The sequence below is a fragment of the Perognathus longimembris genome, chromosome 16 (assembly GCF_023159225.1).
Source record: "Perognathus longimembris pacificus isolate PPM17 chromosome 16, ASM2315922v1, whole genome shotgun sequence".
NCBI lineage: Eukaryota > Metazoa > Chordata > Mammalia > Rodentia > Heteromyidae > Perognathus > Perognathus longimembris.
The window spans coordinates 24,031,508-24,058,335 of record NC_063176.1 but is presented as its reverse complement, the minus strand read 5'-3'; the positions used below and the strand labels follow the sequence as shown (position 1 = coordinate 24,058,335).

At 39.5% G+C, this 26,828-nt stretch overlaps 1 protein-coding gene across 1 annotated transcript; it reads left to right on the top strand.

The window, feature by feature from the left end:
* The first annotated feature begins 13,895 nt into the window (after positions 1-13,895).
* Cxcl13 (C-X-C motif chemokine ligand 13) lies at positions 13,896-19,471 on the top strand. Its single transcript, XM_048364379.1, has 4 exons — positions 13,896-13,992; positions 15,538-15,670; positions 18,944-19,024; positions 19,307-19,471. Exons 1-4 carry the CDS (start codon positions 13,929-13,931, stop codon positions 19,359-19,361), a joined length of 333 nt encoding a protein of 110 aa, XP_048220336.1. The 5' UTR covers positions 13,896-13,928; the 3' UTR covers positions 19,362-19,471.
* The last annotated feature ends 7,357 nt before the right edge of the window (positions 19,472-26,828 follow it).

Here is a 26,828-nt window from a genome sequence, read left to right as displayed (position 1 = left end):
GGATTGAAACTTCCAAAACTATGAGCCAAAATAAACTATTCCTCTTTTACAACTTGATTATCTCAAGTATTTCTATGGTAATCAAAAGCCAATACACCTCTTTTCTCAAGCAAAAACAGTGGCAAGCAGAATACTCCACAGGAATCCCTTCTCACCAGCATTAAAAACACTAAATGAAGTTATGTAGGTAAATTTAGCCTAGGAAAACTAGATTGTAAATTTCCTTTTTACAACTACCAGAAATGAAAAATAACACCCATGTTTATTGTTACTTCCTCTCAGTCTATGTTTCTATTTTAAGCTGATACGGCTAGTAAGGCTACAGATTATTATAGGCCTTACATATTTTTTTAATTTACAGAAGTTCTTGTGAAGGCCTTGCTTTGATTATAAACAGGATGAAAGAAATGGGCCAAAATTCTATCAAAATCCTTCTCTCTGGCCTCAGGCTAAACGCCAAGTGCTTGGCATGGAGTTGGAACTTGAGAGATGTTTGAGAGGCACTGAATGCTTCCATAGGGTCATAAAGAGGCTGAGAGAGCCTCATGTTTCCTCCTGGCTCAGTATAACATGTCCTTCTCAATAGACATGGAAGACACTATGCTCCCAGCAGAATAGTAACTCCACACTCCCTTCCTCCTTTCATTTCTCATACACCTCCCTATATCACACCTCCAGTGTACCTGAAGCTCAATGGCCCATGTTAATTCTCTACAGATATTGGTGGATTATCAAAGCATTTAGAAAACAAGTGTTATTAAATACAATCAAAGCCTGTCAGGAACTGCAAGGAAGTTCTAAAGCAATCAGAGATTCATATATTGAGAGGCTCCAGCAAAGGGGAAGATATATTTTTAATTCACATAATAATAACACCCTGGAGACAACGGATCAAAAGACAAACAACTCCAAAAGGAATATTTGCAAAACTATTTGGGGGGAGAGGAGATGGGGAAAGGGGGAGGGAGGAATGAGGGAGGAGGTAACAAATAGTACAAGAAATGTACCCATGGCCTTACGTATGAAACCATAACCCCTCTGTACATCACTTTGACAATAAATAAGTAATTATTTAAATAATAATAATAATAACACCCTGCATTTATATATAAATTTTAACCACTTAGCATGCACATCAGAAATGTCATTTTAGAGAATATCTCTTCTGTGCTTAGGAATCTGCTTCCACAGAAGGGAAAGCAGCCTACAGTCAAACAATTCTTTCTCTCCCAGCAAAACATCATGTTAGCCAAGGTTTGGTGTTTGTTCGAGTTGCCATCTCACTTCAAAGACATACATGGCTGTGGGGAATTCACAGAGGCAAGTTACGGGAAGTTTGAACTCTGACAAGATCAGCCAGTGCAAATATACTTTCTTTTTTAATGAATTATTTAAATAGAATTGCAAATGGCATATTAATTCTGTAAACCAAAGGCAGTAGCAGAATATCAATCTTAACCTGTTTTAATATTTTTGGAAGTAAGCTTTCTATGGATACAAGTCCCAGTAATTACTTCCTTCTCAACTCCTATACTTATAACTGAACAACTCAAATAAGGTCTGTTAATGTCACCATAGCCAGTAAATTGTCCTCTTCCCTGTAGAGAATCTGAAGCATGATTGTGAGACAATTATAAATTTAGATGGCCTTGGTATCCATAGTTCTTCTCACTAAGCTCCAGTACATGGAAATGCTGGCTACCATAAGAAGAAGACAAAAATAAATGAATCATTACTGTATGATTCAACAATTCAGGATGCATATACACGTGCACACACATTAATAAAGAGTTGTCTGCAGTCCCATATTCACTACTGCATTATTCCCAACAACTAAGTCATAAAACCTAAGTGTTCATTGTGTCCATTGTGAATGAATAAAAAAGTTGGTATATATACACAATGGAATGCCTATCAACCTTAGAGAAACAAGACGATTCCCTCATCTGGTACAACCTAGATGAACCAGAGGATAGTATGCTAAATAAAATGAGACAAAATGAGACAAATGCAATGTAAGACAAATATAATGGAGTGGGGGGGAAAAAACACAGCATTATACTCACAGGGAGAGAGTATATTGGTAGTTACCAGAAGTTGTATATTAGGAGAAAAGGAGATATATTGATCAAAACTTAGCTAGGAGGAATAAATAACCAATATTTGAATTGACAGAGGTTCATTTCACTTCATATATATGTATTAGAACATCACTGTGTACCAATAATAATATACAATTATAACTTACCAATGTACTATTCAAAATAAATAAATAATTGAAGGACAGTTGAAAGTGCTTGGAACCAATTGATGGGAGGCTTGCAGAGCCAGGGGAAACTGAGGGAATTGAAGGAAAGCAGGGACAGGAAGAACCATGCCAAGATCCTGCCACAAGAGCAAGAGCAGTCAGGTGAAGTCACAGACTTCAAAGCCCTCAAGAGGCAGAGTTTGGGGTGAGAACCCTGAATTGGACATCCTGGAACATCTCTCTCACGACTTGCACAGAACAGTGCTTCAAAAGATGTTTTGGGGCTGGGGATATAGCCTAGTGGCAAGAGTGCCTGCCTTGGATACACAAGGCCCTAGGTTCGATTCCCCAGCACCACATATGCAGAAAACGGCCAGAAGGGGCGCTGTGGCTCAGGTGGCAGAGTGCTAGCCTTGAGCGGGAAGAAGCCAGGGACAGTGGTCAGGCCCTGAGTCCAAGGCCCAGGACTGGCCAAAAAAAAAAAAAAAAGATGTTTTGGATGCTAGGCAACTCAATGTACAGTGTAGTCGTATTAGGTACAATTTAAAGTGGGATAAATTTGAAGATGCTATTTAACCAACAAACAAGTAGTTGTGCTTTTCAATCAGATCCTCCCCTTTTTTGTCTCTATACCACCTCTCCAGAGGCTCGGTGTTTCAGTGTGCCCTTGACTCTCACCAGTCTCAGTCTCTTTTTTTCTTCACTCCTTCCAAACTGACAGTGTAAAAATAAAAATTCTCCTGTTTGTTTTTTGAGACAAGGACTCACTATGTGGCCAGGCTAGCCTCAAAATCATGGTCCTCCTTCCTCAGCCTCCCAAGTAGCCAAATTACAATATGCACCACCACAAGTAGCAATAAGAAATTTGGCACTAGAAGAATTGGTAGGAAGTGAAACTCTGCTTCATTTCTCTGATTGTGGCTCTGACGAATCACTTGCTAATGAAACGAAACTGTTCCTAAGCTCATTTTAAAACATTTTAAGGGCCAAGTAAGCTTGAAAGAGCAGAATCACCTCCACATTGCAGGTAAAGGCACTAGTCACCCTATTACCTCATCACTCATATCATGATCATAATGTTATCGCAAAATCTGGGAATTGTCACTGAGGCCGTGATGATGAACCCCTTGAGGCCCTTCCAGAATGAAGCTTAGCAGTCCGTCTGAGGAAGTTGAGCTCAGGATGAAAGTTAATGGAAATGCAAACAAACACTGAGATGCAAAACTACCTTACATTTCATATTCATTTTGTATTTTATAAAACTCTTTTGTTTGTTTGTTTGTTTGCCAGTCTTGGGGCCTGAACTCAGGGCCTGAGCACTGTCCCTGGCTTCTTTTTGCTCAAGGCTAGTACTCTACCACTTAAGCCACAGCACCACTTCTGGTCATTTTCTATATATGTGGTGCTGGGGAACTGAACCCTGGGCTTCATGTGTACAAAGCGAGCACTTTACCACTAGGCCATATTCCCAGCCCAAAACTCTTTTATATATACTACACTTCTTCTAGCATCCTGTATGGACAGATATTAACAGCATATTTGAGGCTCAGAATTTAAGTGGTCAGTGTAAGGCAACTTAAAACCAGCAAACACCTTGGCATGCTGAAAGGCCAAGTTGCTCTTGTGAAAAGGAATGCATGTCACAGTGGTATTAGTTGTTCAAAAGGCTCCATCATCACTAGTAGTGAGGTTGAAGAGGTCAGCACTATACCAGGCAGAGTTGTTTGCAAGAGTGAGGTCATGGGTGTTTCTGAGCATTTTTAGGAATAAAGACTGGACTATGGTGGAAGATAGAGCAGTGCCAGCCACAGGTCAGCATTGCTGCTGGGTGAGGGAGGGAGTCATACTGAAGCCATGCCATAGCAGGCAAGGACGTTTGTCCTGAAGACACTGCCTGTGCAAAGGTAAAGGGTACGAACCCAAATGCAGTGGAGATAGCACTGGAATTGGACTCCGAAAGGCCAGGTTTTAGTCATGAATGTGATCTCTAGAGTGGCTCACGTACAAGAGAGAACCCATAGACAACTGGCTTCCAGTTCACAAAGGCCCTTACTACCAGTGTTGTGAGCCCAGGGCAAGGCTCCGGCAGTGCCACCAGTTTGGAATATAAGGCGGAGTAGCTGGTCTTCCCTAGAATCAGAGACAACACTAACGATGTTGGGACCACAGGCTGGTCAAGAACCCATGATGAAATAAAAATGACCCATTTTAGAAGCTCTGTTATTATAGATCACAGGCCTCAGCATAGCACAAAGCCTCCCTCTGGCCACCCCCCTATTGAAAGCAGCCCAGATGAATAGCAAAGCACAGAACAGAACTCTTGTGTCATAATTCTGAATGCATCCATGAACTGGCACTGGCATGTGCTGACCTTATTTGTTTCTCTCCAGTTCTATACTTGGGAAGTTTGAAATTGGCAATGTTGAAAATATTAATATATAGTTAAAGAAGTTGGTTGGAAACATATAGCACATCCCTTTTCTACCAAAAGAAAAAAAGATCTCTACATATCACAGAGACAGTTAGAAGATCTGTGGGCTTGACCCCCAATTTCTGTTCACTTGAAATAATAATGAGTAACTGTTGGTTTTGAGTCTTGTACCAACATTTCCTGTACTTTGTAATTAAGAAATCTGCCCTGAGCAGAAGCAATCCTATTTTGTATGTTTTTTTGTTTTTTTTTTGGCCAGTCCTGGGGCTTGGACTCAGGGCCTGAGCACTGTCCCTGGCTTCTTTCTTTTGCTCAAGGCTAGCACTCTGCCACTTGAGCCACAGCGCCACTTCTGGCCATTTTCTGTATATGTGGTGCTGGGGAATCGAGCCCAGGGCCTCATGTATATGAAGCAGGCACTCTTGCCACTAGGCCATATCCCCAGCCCCTATTTTGTGTTTTTAATCTCAGGGTTGGGATGTGCTGAGTTTAGCAGCAGGAATTAATGGGGTGAAGGTACTAAAGTTTCATCACTTGCCTTTCACAGGGCAAAGATCATATCTTTGCTGTATGTCAAGTATTCCGTAATGTATAAACAAGCACTTAAATGTTGGCTCATTTAAAGGCAAGAGTAGAGCAGTGACCATGATATAAACCCCAAATAGAAATGAACCACTTGTGCATGGCTCATTGATAAGCACTGTGTAAAATTGTAGAAGCCACAGGCTTTGAACAATTTCGTGTCATGTAGGTGCGCAGGATGTACTTCTGTAACTTTGGGCAGCCCATCTGAAGGACCTCTGTCTTGCATAGCAAAGAGCATCCCAGTGGCTTTGGTGAGACATGCCATAAGACTGCAGATTTTGGCTTTAGCCAACTTGTCAAGATGCCTCCTGCTGTCTTGGTAGGCCTCAGGGAGAACACTGCTCTACCACCCTGAGCCTTTGTGGTCTTGGAGCTATGCTGTTGCCTGCAGAGAAATTAGGGGACTAGCCCTCTGCCTAGTTCTCTGCCCCTGTGCCTATGGCAATGTCCCTGGGCTCCAAATAAGAATGCCTGTGTTCAGAGATGTTGTCATACTAGTGGTCCTCAATTTAGCACCCCTCTAAATAGTCCTCAAAAATCTTTTAGCTTGAGAACTGACTGTGTTATGTTACTTACCTTGTGGACTTTATCATACTCAAAAGAATTGTGTGACTTTTTGTTAAACAAAATCGAGCCCTTTTGCCTATCACCGAGGCAGATGTAAAGCAATGTAACAAGAAACACAGTGGTATTATTTTTCTTGTTGCCTTATCAAAGTACTGAGTCCTAATGTTGACAAAAACCACTATGCATCTCTTCTGATTTTCTTTTGAAGCACTGGAGTTTGAACTCAGCACCTCACACTAGGTAAGGTAAGCACTCTACTTCTTGAGCCACTTTTCTGGCCCCTATTCCAATGATATTTGAAGTAACCACAGTTGCATATAAAATCACTAAAAAATTATAGATATTTTTGTCTCAAATGATCACCTCCATCATCTCTCACAGATTAGCTCTTGTCTTTTTTAAAATATCCATCCCACGTGTTGGCCTGGGTGTGCAGAGAAAGGAATATAGAAATGTAAATTGATGGGCAAATAGAGGTCCTTTTAAAATTAAAAATAGAAGTACCATATTATTTAGCAATCCCTATTCTGGACTTATACCCAAAGGAAATAAAATCACCTCATAAAAATATCTGCACTCAAAAGACAAACAACTACAAAAGCAATACTTGCAAAACTGTTTGGTGTAAGTGAACTGAACAACTCATGGGGGGAAAGGGAAAGAGGGAGGAGGGAGGGGGGTATGAGGGACGAGGTAACAAACAGTACAAGAAATGTATCCAATGCCTAATGTATGAAACTGTAACCTCTCTGTACATCAGTTTGATAATAAAAATTTGAAGAAAAAATATCTGCACTCCTATATTCATTGAAGCATTCTTCACAATAACTGAGATATGGAAATAGCATAAGAGTTCCTCAGAGATGTATGTAGTAAATGTTATATATACATACACACATACATACATACATACAATGCCATATATTTCAGCCTTCTGAGTAGGAAATTCTTCCATTTTCAACCAGGTTGATGAAACTGGAAGACCTTGTACTGTACGATATAACACAGACAGGAAAATACTACATGGTGATCTCACTTACATGTAACATCTAAAACCTGGAATACATAGAAACAGAATTCCTATGCATATGCTCACAAACCTAGTAACTAAAGTATGGTGTATTCAGGGGAGGATTCCAATGGTGTAACTCCTTTGAACAACTAACTTACAGTCTAACAAAATGAATACCATGAAGCTGGAAATTGAGATGTAAGAGGTGGGATGTGCTGTCAATGGGAGGGTAATTGAAGAACGAAGAGAGGCAGGGTGAGAGAATCCAGTGTAACTAGGAAAACTGGGGCAATGGGTAGGGTTGGAGAGACTGGAAAGAATGATGAAAGGGGTGACATTGATCAAGATGCATTGTAGTCATGGAGAGACATGTTGAATTGAAACCCTTTTGTACAACTACTTAAATAAAATAAAAAAATTTTAAAGAAATTATGGCTTCAAAGGGGATTAAAAAGTACATGATTATGAAAGGGTACTGTTTGGAGAGACAGCAACAAGGGGAGAGAAAAGTAACAGTGATGTAGGTGAACATGATAGTACATCATATATGTATATGAAAATAGCAAAATAAAACCCACCAAAAACTGTTACAAAGGAGTGGGGAAGAGGTGGGGTGGTTAAGATAGAGTAATTTAGGCAGGGTGATTTTAAGCAAAATATATGCATCTTTGTAAATATCACCATGAAGCCCCCTTATACAATTAAATTATAATAGTCAAATGTTTTAAATAATAAAAAGGGATGCAAAAGATGACTTCTTAGTTTCTGAACGATAGGACAAGCGATGATAACTCTCACTGGAACTGGGATTCCTAAAGACAGAGAAGATAAGCAAATGCAGCATAATTGATCTGGCTGGTATCTAAGAGGCCTCTGAGAAGAAATGATCAGGAGGTAGGCTATTGACTAGATACCAGTGTGCAAGTTTCAAGAGCCAGGCAGAGACATATTGGCCTAGGCAGAAAGTGCAGAGTGAGAGGAAAATTTTCATTGGCTGCTTAGATGAAGAGAAACTGACAGGAACAGGTGAGAGGAAGATATTACCCAGGAGCACCTGGAGAACACAAGACTGAGACCAATGGACAATAACGGGGAAAGTAATTTGTCAAATTAAGTAGGGTACTCTTGCTGGGAAGTAAAACGATCACCTTTTATTTATAATGTGCAGTATTCACTCACGGTTATCACATGAAGATACCCTAAGTGGAAAGTGGGAACGATAACTTAATTATGTGTGTTATGGTATCTCAACAAGGAAAGTATGTTAATGCTCTCTGGGCTCAGCTTTAACAGCCCAAACCCAGCTGCTCTATCATTGCTTAGACTCTGGTGTGCATGAGCCTTGCTGTTTCAGTAAGTTCTATTCAAGGAAAATTCAAAACCCGATGATGTTGAGACTAATCTGATCACAAGCCAGAGAAGCATGTGCAGTCTGATTGTGTAACCTCGAGACCAACAAATTGGTTTTAGTCCAGAATTTATTGGATTATTTCAGATTTTTAGAGTTTTTTCCTCTCCTCTTTGATGAATATTTCAGCCTAATCAGAACCTTCAAACCTCACAGTATTTTTAAAAGGACTAAGCTAAGTAAAAATGCTTTGAATGTTGCAATAATTTGCATACAGCCCTCTTTTGAGGTAGACTTTTCTTACCTGAAGACAGACACTACTTTTCCTCCCTGTAAATCATTTTGATAAGTAATGCTGCCACCTAGCAGTGTCAGAAGGAATTGCTACCCTGATGAGTAACAGCATTAGGTGGACACATTTTAATTTGTGTGGGATTCTGTGTATTTGAGTTGAATTTGAATGACATTTCCAATATAGACTTAATTTCCTTTCACAAAGTTATTGTTTCCACAAGTAAAGGTCTTGACATCACTGTATAGCAGATAATAGTCTGTTGAAAGCAGCTTGGTCAAGTTGAAAATGACAGCCAAAGGCACCAGTGTTGTATATGTACAAATCATCCGCCAGCACACCTGAAATATGCACATTTTGGTGTCTTAATTATATCTCAGCAAAGCTATTTGAGGATATTGAAAAACCCAACTTTGCAGAATTGCAATACATTTGTAACAAAAACAAACCTTCCACAGTTATCTTCTGTGGAAAATCATCAAAACTGGGTGAATTGTCTCAAAAAGCAATGGTCCTTCTGCAAAGAGGACTTCTGCAATCGTGAACTCATCATCATCGAGGCGTCTGCTGAAACAGGTGACATTTTAACTCACATCAGGACTTTGATTCACAAATGAAACCAAAGCTGCTGTTTCATGGGCAACTTTGAAGGAGCTTTTTTAACCTTTTCATAAAGGTTCTTTTTTTTAAGCTAACATTTATTGAGTGTCTGGTATTTACCTAAAGACGGAGTGCAGCATTTTCCAAGCAAGGCAGTGTAATCTACACAACTCCCTGTGATGGTGTCACTGATGCTAGCTAGCCTCATTGTCTGTCACAAGAGGAACTGTGGCATGGAAAAGTAGACAGGATAGAAGCCAGACACTGCCACACTTTGCTGCCACAATGAAAGAAGTGTAGATGAAAAGCAATGTCAGATGTTCAGTGGGTAAAATATTCATTCACAGATAAGTTCAGTTCCTGCTTTCTAGCTGAATTGAATAGAATAAAAAGTTCTCAATTTTGTCTCAGGAAGGATAAAAGTCACATTTTCTCACCTTTAACTCTGGGGGCTTGGGATGGGGATATGGCCTAGTGGCAAGAGTGCTTGCCTCGTATACATGAAGCCCTGGGTTCAATTCCCCAGCACCACATATGCAGAAAACAGCCAGAAGTGGTGCTGTGGCTCAAGTGGCAGAGTGCTAGCCTTGAGCAAAAAGAAGCCAAGGACAGAGCTCAGGCCTTGAGTCCAAGCCACAGGACTGGCAAAAAAAAAAAAAAAAAAAAAAAAAAAAACCTCTGGGGGCTTCCCAAGGACTGGGCTTCAGCTCACTCAGCCTGTTCATGTAACCTAAGTTATGTATGCATGCACTATCTTAAGTGACCATGCTGTAACCTTGAGCCTAGGAGCTCATGTGTGGCCTGATGACCATCCTGGATTAGAATGCCCTTTTGTCTAATTGGAGTATAAAACAAGCACCATTACTGGACAGTAGCCAGAGGAGAGAGGGGCATTGATGGACAGAACATGTGCCTATGAACGGTATGCTGTTGACCGCTACTGAGTCTATAAACAGCAGAATCAAATCATGACTATTACCTCCAATCATGCCTCAAATCTTTCTTTGTCCTGCTTGAATCTGAGAAGATCCAGAGAACTTGCACTACACACCAGGACATTGTCTATTATTGTATTACAAACTACTTTAAAATTGGATTTTATATCTTTAAATCTCTTCAAAATTTTAACATGAGCTGTCTGTTCTAGTATGACAATCTACATGGTCAGATACTTTGGCTAGTTATGATACCTCACGCTTGCAATGACATTTTAAATTTTAGTATGTTGAGAGTTTCTTGTTGTTATTGTTGCCGTGTCTAGGGGTTAAGGAACCTATCAGTCCTGTTCACTTTAACCACAGTGTCTATGCATCCCACTCTGAGGACACAACCTGTCCATGTATCTGAAGAAAATTTGAGCATGCACATGGACCACAGTACAGTCATGTCACACACACCATACAAAGCCCATGCTACTTACAGTTTAGGTGCTCTCAAGTCACCCTGGAGGACCTGAGATTCTGTCATTGAGACCAGTTATCAGGTAAAATGGATGACGCTAGGTAGTAGACCACACTGTGAGGTCCTCATGCTGTGAGACAAGACCTCACACTGTAGTCCACTGCTCAGTAACAGATGTTAAAGAACCAGCTTTTAATAAGCCTGAAAATAAAATCGAGTTTGATTCAAACATTGAAAAGGGTAAAATAGGGGCTAGGGATATGGCCTAGTGGCAAGAGTGCCTGCCTCATATACATGAGGCCCTGGGTTCGATTCCCCAGCACCATATATACAGAAAATGGCCAGAAGTGGCGCTGTAGCTCAAGGGGCAGAGTGCTAGCCTTGAGCAAAAAGAAGCCAGGGACAGTGCTCAGGCCCTGAGTCCAAGCCCCAGGACTGGCCAAAAAAAAAGGGGGGGGGAATAAAACCTTCCCCATAGTTTTCTTACTTTCCCTGGGGGTTTTAATATATACCTGATCATAAAAATCAGCTTTGGTATAAATCAAGTTAATCTGTTTTCATTTTCTAAACCAAGTTATCTATAAAAACTATTTAAAAAATAAAATGACTCTGAACACTTAAAATCATGGTGGGGTGGTGGTGGTGTTTGTTTTTGCATTGTTTCTTTTTTTTTTTGCCTTTTAGAAGGACAAAAGAGTCTGTGGAAATGGAGGGAGAGTGAACAAATGCAGTCATGGTATTCAGTATACACAGTGTGGAAAATGAACTATGCAGCTTGTAAGCAGGGATAGAAGGGGAAAACTGGGAGAAAACAAAGGAAGTGGTGACATTGTCCAGAAAGAATTATACTCATTACCTGGCTTATGAAATGGTAACCCCTATGTACAACACTTTAGTAATAACAATAACATCGTTTTTTAAAAAGTAAAATGATTTCTTTGGGTGTTGGTGGCTCATGTCTGTAATCCTAGCTATTTGGAAAGCTGAGAATGGGAGAATCGTGGTTTGAGACCAACCGGTGCAGACTTTTCTGCATGACTCCATTTTGGTGGAAAAGAAACTAGACATGGTGGCATGTGCCTGTCATTCCTGCAATGACAGGAAGCCTACATAGATTGATGCCAGCCCAGGCACTTGCTCAGATGGGAAGTGAGACTCTCTTTCAGAAAAAAACAGCATATAAAAAGCTGAGCAGTGTGGCTCAGTGGTAAAGCTCCTGCCTGACAAGCCCAAGGTCCTGAGTTCAATATTCCTAATATTGAACTGTCAAAAGAATAAGTGAAATCCTTCCATTTAGTCCTAAATCCATTGTTTCAAACATGTTTTTCTTCTGGGGATTTAAGTTTTTGAAATTTGTACCCCTACTGTAATGACATTGTGTAGTATTGGACTTGAAACTGTCAGAACCATCTGGCTAGCCAAGAGCTCCCCAACCACCAGCCTTATCTCTGGGAAGGAAGGTAGAATTCTTCTTCTGTCAGTGTCAGCTAAAAACCAAACTCTAGACACTACTCAGCCTAAAAGCAGATTGCAGGATAGATCTGGAGTTAGCTTCTTATCCTGGTGGAACTATTTTAATAAAAGCCAATTTAGAAGATCCAGATTTCTTGAGAGCTCTGTCTTAAATACATTTGTCCTTCCACTCTGGTTACTGTCATCAATGTTCATTTTTGCTCTGATGGGGAAGTGAGGGACCTGGACATTTCTCTTTGTTGTGAGGCCCTGTAATGGTCTTTTTTCTGGAGCTCTGAAGTGTGTGGTCAATTCTGACACTTCCTCTCATTTCCTGTATCAGGAATTATTCTGAATAATCTGCCTTTGCTCACAAATCCATCTCAGCATATGTTTCACACAAGACCCACTGACACACCCTGACTTCCAATGTCTGGAGTGCCATCTTACAAAAAGAGCCTTTCAGATTGTCTCCTGTGGCAATGAGGGTTGAAGAAGGACAAAATGACTGAACTACCAGAGGGGCAACTTTCCAATAACTGGAGCTCCCAGATCTTCCAATATGGGATGCCCCAAGATTGTTTCCTGTAGCTGCCAACTCAGGACTGTTCATTTGTAAAGTTTGTATGGAATTGTACCCCAACCCTCATTCATAGCAGAGCACTAAGGACATTGGCTTTGCTAGTCAATTAGGATGGTAGATGTTCAAATTGTTCAGGGAATCGCATCAAAAGCCTAAACCTCCTGATTTTTCAGGGGTTCTGTATGTCTGGCAAATTCATTACCACAGCACTTATTGGTACTCTAGACCAGATTGGCCTATATGCACATATTTTTTTTTAATCAAAGAGCCCCCAGGAAATGAGTTAAGTCTGTCTGCTAATTGTTTTAGGAACTATTTGGAGGGATCAAAACCCAGCTTTACATGTGTAGCATCTGCAGGTTAAACATTCTGAAAATATAGTTCAATACCTGATGAAGTTCTAATGAGCACTGGCTCTCAGGCCTAGTAACTTGCAACTAAAGCCAGAAAGCTGCTCTTCCTCAGAGTTGCTGCTGCTTCCCTTCATCATGAGTGACACAAGTACATCCAGGAGGGTACACATAGAGCCCCTTGCAAAATTTTCATGATGGGAAGAAGAATTATGTAATTATTACAGAGATAGAAATGGTTTGGTAGAAAAGACTATAGAAAATCAGCAAAAGGAGCTTTCAGTAAGAAAACATTTAGGTCTAGTACCAGTGACTCACACCTGTAATTCTAGCTACTCAGGAGACTGAAGTCGAAGGATCTGGTTCAAAGCCACCTGGGTAGGAAAGTCCATAAGACTTTTATCTCTAATTAACCACCAAAAGCTCAAAGTGGAGCTGTGGCTCAAGTAGTAGAGTGACAGCCTCAATTGAAAAAGCTAAGAGCCCTAAGTTCAAACCTCACTACTGGCACACACACACACACACACACACACACACACTTATTTGATGTGCAAATATTTACTAAACACCTGCCAATGGCTAGCCTTCTTCCAGGTGCTGGGGATATAATATGACCAACAGGATCCCTGATGCCATGGAGCTTCTATGTCAATACCCAGTTGGAAACTTGACTGACCCTTCACTAAGAGAAGCAATCAAAGCCACAATCATCAATAGTAACCCTAAAGAACATACCTCAGGGTCTCCAAACTTCAATCATCTTCTTCTCTCTCCATCCTCAAATCTCTGCAGCATCCCTGACATTTTCCGTCTACATTATCAAGAAATATTTTATTATACCAATAGCAATCTGAAACAAATTCATAAAGTTTGCAAGACACATTTCTTTTTCTTTAAAAGCTAGCTCAGCAAATATTTGGGGGCTTTTAAAACTGATGATACAGCTGACCTACTAGAGACAAAGCAGGGGGAGGGCCCTGATTAGTATAAATAAAAGTCTCTGATGCTTCAAACCCATGGTGTGGTCTCAGCTAAGTCTGAACTCCACCTCCAGGCGGAATGAAGCTCTACACGGCAGCTCTGCTGTTCCTGCTGCTGGTGGGCAGCCTCTCTCCAGTGCACGGTGAGAACTTCCACTTATGCTTTTACTGTCCTTGGACAGAATGCTCTCTGCCATTTCCATTTTCTTTTTAATTAAAATTTGGGGGAGAGTAGGGGAGGAATTGCTCAGTTGCTTCTAGATTTCTGGAAATGAGATGCTTAGGGATTTTAACTCGTAGAAAGTGGAAGCTTTTATATTGTTTTTATTTATAGATGAGATGCTGAAAATCTAATGTCCATGTGACTTAGGTTTGGCTTATACATTCCTGGACTTTTTTCAGATCAGCTTCTGAAATAAAAATTCTTTACATATATACATGGATCTCTTGTTTAATGTTGCCTTTTCAGTGCTATCCTATCTCACCAAACCCTTGGGTAGTACCTAAAAGTTGACATTAATTGATTTCCTGATGGAACATTCCAGATACAGCTCCATATAGCTAGACCTGAAGTCATTAGGGCATCAGGGGCAAGGTACACCCATGCTACAAAGAAGTAGGCTTCCAAGTCTAAACAAGACACTTGGGGTGAATAAATACCTGGTAAAAGCTGTACACTTCAGCATGGCTGAAGGGATAGAGGCATGTGAAGAAAGAAACACTGCTCAGAATTCTGAAACAAATTTTTATTCTTAAAATGAAGAGGATTCCCCTGGGGGTTTTTTTACATGTCATTTTCATTCTTCAACACTACCATGTCTCCCCTCCTCCATGAAGCTTTCCCCTTGCTCCTGGGAAAGTCAGTTGTTAGGAAACCCTCTGTACCCAAGATGCAGTAGAGAGTTTGGGAAAACCACCAGCCTCTGTGGCATTCTAGTTTTTGTTCATGCCTCTAAGTTCAGAATACCTTGCAAGTTAGGTACACACACACACACACACACACACACACACACACACACAGGCATGTGAGTGTTGTGGATAAAGAGAATGATAAATATCATTCAAGAGATAGAGTTCATTAAAATGCATGAGACATGTTCCTTATTCCAAAAGAAAATACCTATACCTACGAGTAACTTGTATGGTTGGATGCGAAGAGTCTTGAATTTTTATTATTGGCTTTTGTTTATTCATGATTTGCATCTGAGATGAAAAACAAACATTAGACCAAAAACATATCTTTTGCGCATCTTGTCAGAGAGGCAAGGTAGGCCAGAAAGGAGGATAAGAGAGATGCCATTATGATGTGGCATTGCTGCCACAATGTTGTTATTGCTTCTGCAACTCTATAACCAGAAGGCATCCTCTAGTTTTTGGTGCTGAGAGGAGAAATCAGTTGATTTTATATTGTGTTCATTATAACTGAGCTGTATGTCCCTAAAGTGACAGTTCTCAAATTTTATGAAATGGACACTCAATACTTTCAAGAAGTATTGTGTTTTTTAAGGCTTTGCTAGAAAACATTTGAAAATACTAAAGCCAAGACAACGGAAAGACATCAACTAACAGCATATGTGGGTAGATGTACTGGTTAAATTTTTTAATGTATTCTATGAAAGACTGGTAATTACATTCTAGATGTAAATTATCTGCCAAATAAGATTAAAATACTGATTCCATGTTTGCAGGTATTCTGGAAGCCTTAAACACAAACTTGAAGTGTAGATGCTCTAGAGACACCTCAAAATTAATCCCCCTTTCCCAGATTGAGAAAATTGAAGTTATCCCTCCTGGGAATGGTTGTCCAAACAAAGAAGTCATGTAAGTTGCATAAAGGGAAAAAAATGATGTCTTTCTTTCATTGAGAATCAGAACAAATGATCTCATACAGTATGGTAACAAGAAGTTCAAAGGTTTACTTGAATGTGGCTAAAATTCTGACACTAATCATGAGTATTGGTGGTATTTTCTAAGTACTTTGTGGACATGAACTAAACTGTTTGCACTCATTTTCTTCCTTTGCCTTCTCCATTTAAGTAGCTGCCCTGCCCTATGGATGTAGAAAGTGAGGCTGGGAAGGATATTTCACTGTCTGAGGCAGGAGTAGAGCCAGGATTTGACCTTGCCCTTCCCGTTCCAAAGCCTCTTGTTCACACTGTACCAGTAGACATTTTTCTTGGAGCATCCCAACTTTGCTCCCATTAATAGCTCTCCACACAGTCTTGTTTTTCCTTCCCTTTGTTTTTGTTTTAAGGGCTGGGAATTGAACCTAGGGCCTCATATATGTTAGACAAGTATTCTACCACTGAGCCATACATCAGCCCTCCCATGAACTTCCTTAGGCCTTAAAATATTTGGACACAGCTACTTTTTGTTGTCTCATTTAGAGACCAAGGCCTTGTGCCTTAGACCAGTTGTATCCAACTCAAGAACATAAATGTAGGATATATGCATATGAATGGGGCTAGACATAGTGCTACCCACCTGTAATCTCACCTTCTCAGGAGGCAGAGATTGCAGAACTACAGTCAGAGGCCAGGCAGGGACAAAAGTACGTGCCTTTCTGGAAAACAAAGTCATAGCAAAAGGAATTTCTAAAATGTGCCTCAAGAGATAGAGCCTAGCAAGTGTGAGGCCCTGAGTGGAATTCCAAGTACCACCAAAAACATGCATATAGAAATATGTTTATGTAAAATCACATTATACTTTCAGTAATGTCTTCACCAATAAAAGTTCTTCTGATCTGACCTTCAAGTTCAGAGATGTAGTCTACCCTGGTGTATTTGATAGCATTCTTAGCTACATAAAAATGTATATTTCTTTATGGTAGCATTTCAAGTCTTACAATTTCAAATCTCAGTGATTGCATTCAAGTCTCTCACCTTTCAATGAAATGAAGTAATGTACCTTTCTTTCTATACTTTAATGCCAGCCATTTTTGAGGAATCAAGGTCTTAGTACACGTTGTTTTAAAGAAAAGCTTGACAGCATTACCTCTTGTCAAATTCTACATTTCTGAATGTTAACCACACATAAAAATAGCTACAAATAATTATGAAAAACTTGTATGAGTCATGAATGAAAGAACCAAACCATTAAAAGTCTGGATTTCCATCATAAACACAAAACCTAAACTAGAAGCTGATGCTCAAGAACTTAACCATTATATAACTTCGGACTTCACTAAGATTTACCAACAAAAGTGAAATTTCATAGTGTGATGGATGGGTCTTTGCTGTCTGTCTCCCAGGAGCTAAGTGACACATTAAGAAGTTGTGTTTTACTTGAGGTAATACCAGCAGAATAGTCCCCTGATTTTCTAGCTCCTGGGAAACTGTTTCTGCTAGGGAAAGCCTTTAACAATACCTCTGGCACTTAGTAACACTTTAGATTATGCTCTTGTAAAGCACCAACTAAAAGTGTGAGTTCTATGGAGAGAGGATGGGAGGCAAATATAATCATTATATTCAATGTGAAATTGAATAATTCACATCAATTGAATTGAATTCATTGAATACTTCATGTTAATGTACTTCACATTATATTCAATATGAAAATGGAACCATGCAACTTGATGGTATGGATGAGATTGGGAAAGATAGTAGAAAATGATGGAAGGGTTGACATTGATCAAGATGTGTTGTATTTGTAACCTAACATGTTGAAATGAAACCTTTTTTGTCCAACTACTTCACTTCAAGATTTTTTTTAAAGTTAAAGGCATTAATTTTTTTAGAAATGTGAATTTTGGAGTCAGATAACTTTCACTTAGTTATGTTCTATTGTATATTGCTTGTGCAATCATGGACACTGTATTTGTATTCTCTAAGCCTCAAGTTCAATATCTGAAGGTAAGTAAGGAAAAGCTCCCCTAGCACAAGGTTTTGTGAGATGAACTGAGATAATCCATGTTTAGATGCTGAACACAGCATGTGGCACTCTGAAAATAATAGTTGACAAACATTAGCCATTACTATCACTGCTGCTTTTGTTACCACTGAATGTCTTAGAGCAAGCAAAGCCATGCTATATAGTAATTCAACAAAATGTCCCTCAGGGAAGTCGTGTCAGTTATAACCTCTTCCGTACATATTTCATTTTTTCTTTTTGCATTATCTTTAAGTAGTTGGACAAAGAAGGTGCCATTCAACAAAGCAGTAATGAATACAATGCATCATGATCAGTGTCATCCCTTCCAACATTCTCCCCAGTGCTCCTAACCCCTTCCCTCAGTTTTCCTCATTTTGAAGGATATGCATTGAATTTAAGACAGCATAAAAGTCCTTCCTTCTTCTCTTCATGTGTCTATCCTACTCCCCTTGACCCTCTCCACTTTCAAGATATTTATTTTGTTGGACCATGAGTTAACCCTTGTAAGGATTTACATCATTTGAGGTCTCCCCTGAATCTACCATATTTCTGCTAATACATTTTTGTACATTTGGATGCTACATCAAAGTGTTTATGTTTTTCAGGCAAAATGTCCTGAAGGGGGACATTTTTCTATACTCTTCTTTTTTCTCCCAAGCTCAATGGATTAATATACCTTTTTTTTTTTTTTTTTTTTTTGGCCAGTCCTAGGCCGTGAACTCAGGGCCTGAGCACTGTCCATGGCTTCTTTTTTGCTCAAGGCTAGCACTCTGCCACTTGAGCCACAGCACCACTTCTGGCCATTTTCTGTATATGTGGTGCTGAGGAATTGAACCCAGGGCTTCATGTATACGAGGCAAGCACTCTTACCACTAGGCCGTATTCCCAGCCCCAGGTTAATATATCTTAAAGATATTGTAATGGGACTTTAGAAATGACCAACCTTGGAGGCAGCTTCTCCAACTCTGTTAAGGTTATCAACAAAACTCATACTGGCTTCTACTCTTCCAGCTGTCATATACTGGGCCACAGATGTCTGATTTCTTCTTCCTCCAACTTCATGCCACAAATTGCTTATTCCAGATCCTAATCTACCTCATTCCAATTTTACTGCATGTAGAAAGACTTGTTTTCAACCCAACTGTAGTCATTATTGACGGACTACTACTGATTGACTAAACTAACACTGCTTTTTAAAAACATATTCTTGTTTCTTTTTTCTAGAATCTTGACAAAGGGGAAGAAAGCTATATGCTTGAGACCCCAAAGTAAAAGGGTGAAGGCAATACTTAACTATTTACACAGGTGAGTCCAGGCTACCCAGGGCTTTCCCATCCCACCTGTACTAAAGGAGCGTCCTTTTCTAGACAGTCAACATGGGCCATTTTAAATCTTTAAGAAGTTCCTAAGTCACATAGTTGCTATTTCTACCAATCAGATAGAGTAAGGCCGGCTCCAGCCAGCAGTTCAGTAAACTAAACTGGACGCTAGTATGCAGAATATCCCTTATCTCATGTCTCTGGGGAAAGCTATAGTTTGTGAATGTTTTTCTAAGCATGACTTTTGTTTTTGTTTTTAATTTTACAGAAAACATATACATTCAACTCCATCAGCTCCAGTGAGTAAGAGAAAGCCTGCCTGATGCCAATATTTTAAGAATGCCTGCATTTACCCTTTATCCCTCATCTGCATTTTACTTTTATTCTTGGTTGAATCTTTTCTAAGGAAAACAATTTCCCTGTACAAACATGAGATTGTATGTAAAGAGAATCCTGTAGAACTGAATGGGATAAATTCAAGCTCTTTTTGCTATGGAACCTGACATGCTTCGTCTTCATTTATCAGAACAAGGAAAGTTCCTCTGAGCATAGATGTTTTTACTCTTTTGATAATATACCTGCCTTTAAATGCTAACCTGTCCTAGAAAATATGGTAAATCTTGATAATAAAAATTTGAATAAAAATATGGTAAATCCAACATCTGAATATTTAGCTTGAATTAAGAATATTGGGGAAACCGGGTACCTAGCTATTTAGGAGACAGAGATCTGAGATCATGGTTCAAAGCCAGCCCAGACAGGAAAGTCTGTGAGACTCTTATTTCCAATTAACCACTAAAAAGCTAGCAATGGAGCTGTGGCTCATGGAGTAGAGCACTATCCTTGAGCAAAAAAAAATCTCAGAGACAGTGTGCAGGCCCTGAGTTCAAGCCCCACGATCGGCATTTAAAAAAAAAAAATTTAAGAACATTGTGAGCTCCAGCCTTAGAAAGTACAAAAAACTCCACATAGCAGATGTCTTCTACTTATAAACCATTTTAAACAGTTCCTTTGTAAGATTTATTGTCTCAGATTAAACCCAATAACATTGAAAGATTCCTAGAACTAAATTTCTGGAATATTTAGGAAAAGTATTTGAAGGGTGGTTCACAGATGTATCCTTTCACATAATGACCTTTATGAACTTGTTTAAATTCACTATTTTTAATTTTTGCAAGGACAAAATATCAGTCTCTGGTATCAAATTCTTTAATGCTTCCTTTCAATCAAATGCTATCCAATAAACTTGAGCAAATATTTCAGAGACGAGTAATTCATTCTTAACATTTAGCAAGTCGAGACATATTTTATAAGCAAAAAGAAAGGTCTCATATTTTTTTGTTGTAAACAGTACTTTACAGATAATATGAGTCATGCCAGAAATGAGTGAAGTTATTTGGTGAGACCTGCTTAGCTGTGGGTCTCTTTCCCCTGACATATGAATGGTGCTTTCCTCCAGAGGGTGAACTCTGTCTCATTACATAGATTCCTCAAGTCTCCAATGTTTCACTTGCCGAAGTAAAGCAAGATCAGAAGATGACATTTTGATTCCTTCCCACCACAGCACTAAGCTTGGTCTGTACTTCCCAAACCTCCCTAAGTGCCTAGGAAGTCTGCCCCCAGCAAGCTCAGATCCTAAGCTTTTCCTGGCTTCTTCTTTCATCTTTCTCCTTTTATGTCTTGATTTCTTTTGCTGAAATAACTCACTTGGGAAATAAGTACCTATAAATACTATATTTTTTTGATTGTCTACAATTCAATGTTTTCATTACAAGTATACAAAAGGTTAATGAAGTGTGATCAAGATTCTGCAATTTAGTGTTTTTCAGACTTCCCTGTTTCAAGATCCCAGGAATCATTCATTGCGTTTTTATTTGATTTTAATCTTCTTGAAGAATATAGCTTTTCTGATATTGAGGAGCCTCCAATGAGAATTAGCATCACTTCCCATGGGTAGCTGCTATGGTCGCCCCATTTTATACCTGGAGAAACTAGCTCAAGGTATCTGTAGGCCTTCATCTACCAAATGTCAAGCTCGTCTCAAACCCCTAGCAGTATGAGCTTGATGCTTCCAGCCAGCTGTGCTGACTTTCTTAGAGACAGATATAATCGGCAGACACTAAGGCAAATAGCTATTAACAAACTCCAATTCATGTAAGTTATAACTGAAATCAGAATAAGAGCCCAAGGCCACCTGAGTCCTTTAGTGGATGTTCTTCATTGCACTAGATTGCCCAAAGTTTTCTTTGCTCAACTTCCTTTTCAGAATTAAAGGTAGGAGATATTATACGATAAGGTGACCTAGACTATAATCATGGACTGAATTGTTTTAACAAGAAGGAAATAACTTGAATGTTTTCTCCAGGAAGTGAATGATAAATGCTTCCTGAGATAGATGTGCTTACCCTGATTTGAAACTTACATAATATATGTATCAAAACATCACAGTGATATGATGCTCATAATGATATAGTTTGTATCAATCTTTGATTTGTTTATGCCAGTCCTAGGGCTTGGACTCAGGGCCTGAGCACTGTCCTTGGCTTCTTTTTGCTCAAACTAGCATTCTACCTCTTGAGCCACAGCTCTGCTTCCAGTGTTTTCTGTTTATGTGGTGCTGAGGAATCAAACCCAGGGCTTCATGCATGCTAAGCAAGCACTCTACCACATCCCCAGCCCCGCATCACACTTTGAAAAGGTAAACAGTAGACAAGTGCAGGGTGGGAGCTTCCCTCTACCTTCAGAGCAGGATGGTTAAGACATCTTTTTATGAAGTACAATCCAAGAGTATCAGAGCCGCTGCCCTGGACATCAATGCCTGAAGGTTGAGTAAATATAGAAATGGGAATAAAACCAGGACAGTAAGCAACTCTTAAACTATCCAAGTCCTCATTCTTCAAAGGCCACAACACATTGGAGAGAAGACAACTAACATAGATGGGAAGCTTACACCATAATTAGACATGGGAAAATTGTTGAATCTGTTAATGGAGGATCTGGTAGGGAAATTTTGCAGAACAGGAAGCAGAATTAAAGTCACTGTGACCATGTACATTTACACATACATTTTACAAATTAAAGCTCAAACAAATAGAATATAAAGAAAAATACAAACCAAAAAAAATACTGAACAAAGCAGAATGGTCTGCTCTGGGACACTGAATGGAGGAGCCACAATTCCAAACTGCACACACTCTCCTAGCAGGAGAATGCAGGAAACCAAAACAAACCAAGCCAGCTGGGAATATGGCCTAGTGGTAAAGTGCTCACCTCGTATACATGAAGCCCTGGGTTCGATTCCTCAGCACCACATATATAGAAAAAGCCAGAAGTGGCGCTGTGACTCAAGAGGTAGAGTGCTAGCCTTGAGCAAAAAGAAGCCATGGACAGTGCTCAGGCCATGAGTCCATGCCCCAGGACTGGCAACAAAAACAAAATAAATAAAACAAAACAAGCTGAGCCTCATACCTTTCCCAACAATGTACTTGGTAAAAATTGTACATCCAAAAAATATTAGTGGATCAGAAAGTTTATTTCATCTGTAGTGTAGGTATAAAGCCCACAGGCAAAGGGTATAGATATTGCAAAGAGAATTGGTATCAATAATAAATCTACCACAATTGCCAACTACTATATAGTGATCCATGTTTTGTACTCAGATGATAGACAAGGAAAGGAAGACTAGTCCACAGTTAAAGTCTCTTCCTCTTGGCACTCAGAATGGCACATTCTTCTGGATTCTTTTCTACCTGTACTCCTCAAGCTTACTTTCAAACTTATCCATCTCTCACTTCTCAATAATAGACAAAGCTTTGTCTCTTCTTTTTTCTCTACATAATTTCTTCCCAAGAAATAGCAGCTAAGACCAGGGCTTTCATTACAAAGTAAATATCTGGTACAGTCTCACCTTTGCATCCTCAGTCTTCCTCTGAACTCCATTCTATTCCATCCCAATGATTCTGCTATATCTCCACTTTGGATTTTGCAACAGCACCTCAAAACTAATGTCCAGGTCCAAATTGATGACCCAATTCCAGTTGGTTCCAACTCAAACATTTTCTATATCAACTTGTTCAAGATGGAAAACTAGGACTCATTCCAAAATTTCTCTTGTACAACCAGCACTATACTTAATCTACAATGAGTCTTTTGATCTACTTCTCTAAATATCTTCTTAATCAATCCATCTTTGCTTTGATCCTAGTTCAAGACACCATTAAGTTTCACCTAGATTAAATAGCTTAAAAACAATCTGTTCTGCCCATCTCTTCTGACATCTTTGTGTAATGCAGTCAAGGTGTTTCTTCCATGATGAAAATATGATGATGGCATACCTGGATCAGTTCCAAGGCCAGAGGTTTCTTCCTTGGGGAAGCCTCCCTTGCCTTTCAGCCTAGATCAAACCTTATGATATGCTTTCATGCATGCACACACATGCATGCACACATGCATGCACACATGCATGCGCATATGCAAACACAAACACACACATATTATGTATATTACATATACATATGTGTACATATATATATATATATACGTATAATGCCAGTACATCAGTGCTTGAACTCAGAGCTCCTCACTCTTGCTCACATCTGGCACTCTACTACTTGGCCCATGCCTCCAGTCGAGCATTTTTTTGCTGATTAATTGGAGATAGACTCTTTCAGACTTTTCTGCCCAAGCTGACTTTGAACTGTGGTACTCTGAATCTCAGCATCCTGGGTCGCTACAATGAAAAGCATTAGCCACCAGTACCTGGCTTCAGCTGGAACTTTAAAGAAAATAAAGTGAAGGAATTCTGTCAGAGGCATGGGAAGGATTGATGGAACAAACAAGAAATGTCCTACCTTCACTCTCAGGCTAGAATAAGTGAAAGAAATGCTGTTACCAGAGGCTGTTTGAAAGCTAAGTTGCCTGAAAGGAACCACAGTTGTTGAAGGAATAGTCATAACCAGAACTGAGTGTGAACAGGAAGTGGAGGAAATAATTGTGCTACCTCTATTTCCTCTCACCTCCCACCTCTTCACCCTGCATCACTGACGAAAGCCATTCAGGAGGGACCAGATGAAAAACTAAGAGTCATAGAAGTTCAGGGGTTTTCACAGTGCCCCACAGCTTATGAAAGTCAGGTCTGGTATTTGAATCCCAGTAGGCATACTCCAAATACCAGTCATTATTTTTGTACATTCAATGGACAACTGCCCCAAATACAAGTTATTATAATCTTTAATCAAATAACATTATGCAAATTTTATTATTGCTTTTATTATTATTAGTGTGAAGACTACTGAGGTGACTTTTATCATTCCTTTACATCATAATATCCCTCAAAGCACCTCGTATACATGAAGCCCTTGGTTCCGTTCCTCAGCACCACATATATAGAAAAAGCTGGAAGTGGCGCTGTGGCTCAAGTGGTAAAGTGCTAGCCTTGAGCAAAAAAAGAAGCCAGGGTAACCTCTCTGTAATTCAGTTTGATAATAAAATATATATATATTTAAAAAAAAAAAAAAAAAGAAGCCAGGGACAGTGCTCAGGTCCTGAGTCCAAGCCCCAGGACTGGCAAAAGCAAAACAAAACATAATATCCCTCAAAGGTGAACAATGGGAGACATAAGGATCCCAAATGCTGCCTCTCTGACCTTATTCTTCCTACTTACCTCTCAGTGTTCTCTTCAGAGGCTCCATCCAGCTCTTCTGTTGCTTATCATCTACGCAACCACCCTTCCCCACCACTCTAGGAGCCAACTCTAACCTTGCTACAAGAAGCATTTTGGCAAACCTAACATCACTCACCAGTGGGGAAGTTTGTAGCCCCCTCTGTTGGCCGGTTCAGGAAATATCATTGCAGATTGAAGGAGGCAATAAGAGAGGTAACATTGAACTGAACACAAATTCTTCTCTTTCGTTGCCATTCTGTCAGACTCCTAAGAGTGTGTCTCCCAGGAACTGCAGACAAGTAGATCCCATGGCTCCTTTCTAATAATGCCCAAACTCAGAACTTCAGGATCCCCACCAAGAAGAATGTAAGAGTTAGACAAAACCCAAACCAAAATGTGAGTTTAGCACAGCTAACACAGAAAAGCTTTTCTCACTACATTTTTCTTTTACATCTTCCCATCTTCTTCACTGCAAAAAAGGCTATACACAAATTCCAGCAGTAAACCCTAACCTAAGTCTGCAACCAGGACATGAAGAAGGAAAAGAAGTAAAAATTAAAAGATTGTAGATTAATTTGGTCCAGCTATGACTAACTAAAATGGAATTAAATTCTCTGAGTCTTGTTATTCTAAATTTTCAAGTGAAAATAACATTTACAACTTAAGGATAAAAGCATTTTCAAGTCAGCTACTTTTAATATAGTATCACTTACTGGGTCTTATCAATTTCAGGAAGTTGGTATTATTCTTCCTTTTCTAATGTCATTCTATTGGTGTCCTAGAAATGATCATGTTCTGTGTTTAAGCCACAGTCCTCTACTGGCATCCAGTGGTGAATGGAGTAATGCAGAAATATCCAACTCACCAAAGGGAATGATTCATAGAAAGAACCAGGATAAACCCAGGAAAATGGAGCCTGACACTGGCAAGTGGCAACCACTATAATCTCTAAGAGACAAAGGACAGCTGGGAGCTGCTGGTGGCTGTGTCTGTAACCGTAGGAATTCAGAAGACTGAGGTCTGAGGTCACATGTTGAAGCCAGCCTGGGCAGACAAATCTGAAAGACTTCTATCTCCCATTAACCAGCAAACACCCAAAAGTGTGGCTTAACTTATAGCCTTGATCAAGACAGCCACGCAAGAGCACAAAACCTTGAGTTCAGGCTCCAATACTGGCATGAAAAGTAAGAGACAGCAAAAGAGAGAGAAAGAGAGACTGAGGATGGGAAAAATTGCCAGTTGAATCTTGCAGCAGATAGTTTTTAAATGTTCCTAACAAGATTTATACCAGTTCATCATATGCTGCAAAGGTAAAGAAAACACATTTGATGCCCTTGCCTAAATCAAATTTAGATATGGCATAATTGCCAAAAGTTTAGGTGAATTGAGATTCATTATTAGGTAGTAAAGGGAATGTTTCTAATGAATTTCAGCTTCCTTGCTGAATCACTGGCTCCAGCTTTGTGTCTTTTCATTTGCTGCATTTGCATGTTCTGCCCTTTTTACCTCCCACCTCCTACAAAGTAAGACTGACTGACATAAGCACAGACAGACACACCTCATTTTCAATAAAGGAGCTGTCTATCCCTGGGGAGTGGTAGCAATCCCTGTCAGTCAAGGTAATTGCAGTCTCTGATAAGCATCCATTGTTTTGTTTAACATCTTGCCTCACTTTGGAAAGTCTAGTGTTTTCTTTATCATTTTTATTTTTAAGTACTTGTACAAAAAAGGTCTAATGTGTTTTATCATTAACTGTCACTTATAAACTCCCTGTGAGCAACTTCAAGAATTCCACTTAAGAAATATCCAGAGTAACCTTTTGTTAGAGGAAAAAATGAAGTGTTTCCTCACATTCATTCTTGGACCCAAGATCACCTTCATGCAGACACTTGTAGCTGAAGTTAATGGAACTCTGAAAACCTCAATGGCACTGAAGGTCAAAGCTGAGGCTTTTAAGGATTCATTTTGCCAAAATTAGTCTGACCTGGATTCAAATCCTTGGAGTCATAATTTTCTGTAGTTGATAAAAAAATTAATCTCCTTGTTTTTAATCCCCTATCCATTATTCAACTACCACCAAAGCTAATGAAGAGATTTTTTTGTTATCTAAACACTGTTCCTTGGGTAG

Coding starts and splice junctions, on each gene's coding strand:
- Cxcl13 (XM_048364379.1), top strand. CDS start 13,929: ATGAAGCTCTACACGGCAGCTCTGCTGTTCCTGCTGCTGGTGGGCAGC. Junction 13,993..15,537: donor CAGCCTCTCTCCAGTGCACG/GTGAGAACTTCC, acceptor CCATGTTTGCAG/GTATTCTGGAAGCCTTAAAC. Junction 15,671..18,943: donor TGTCCAAACAAAGAAGTCAT/GTAAGTTGCATA, acceptor TCTTTTTTCTAG/AATCTTGACAAAGGGGAAGA.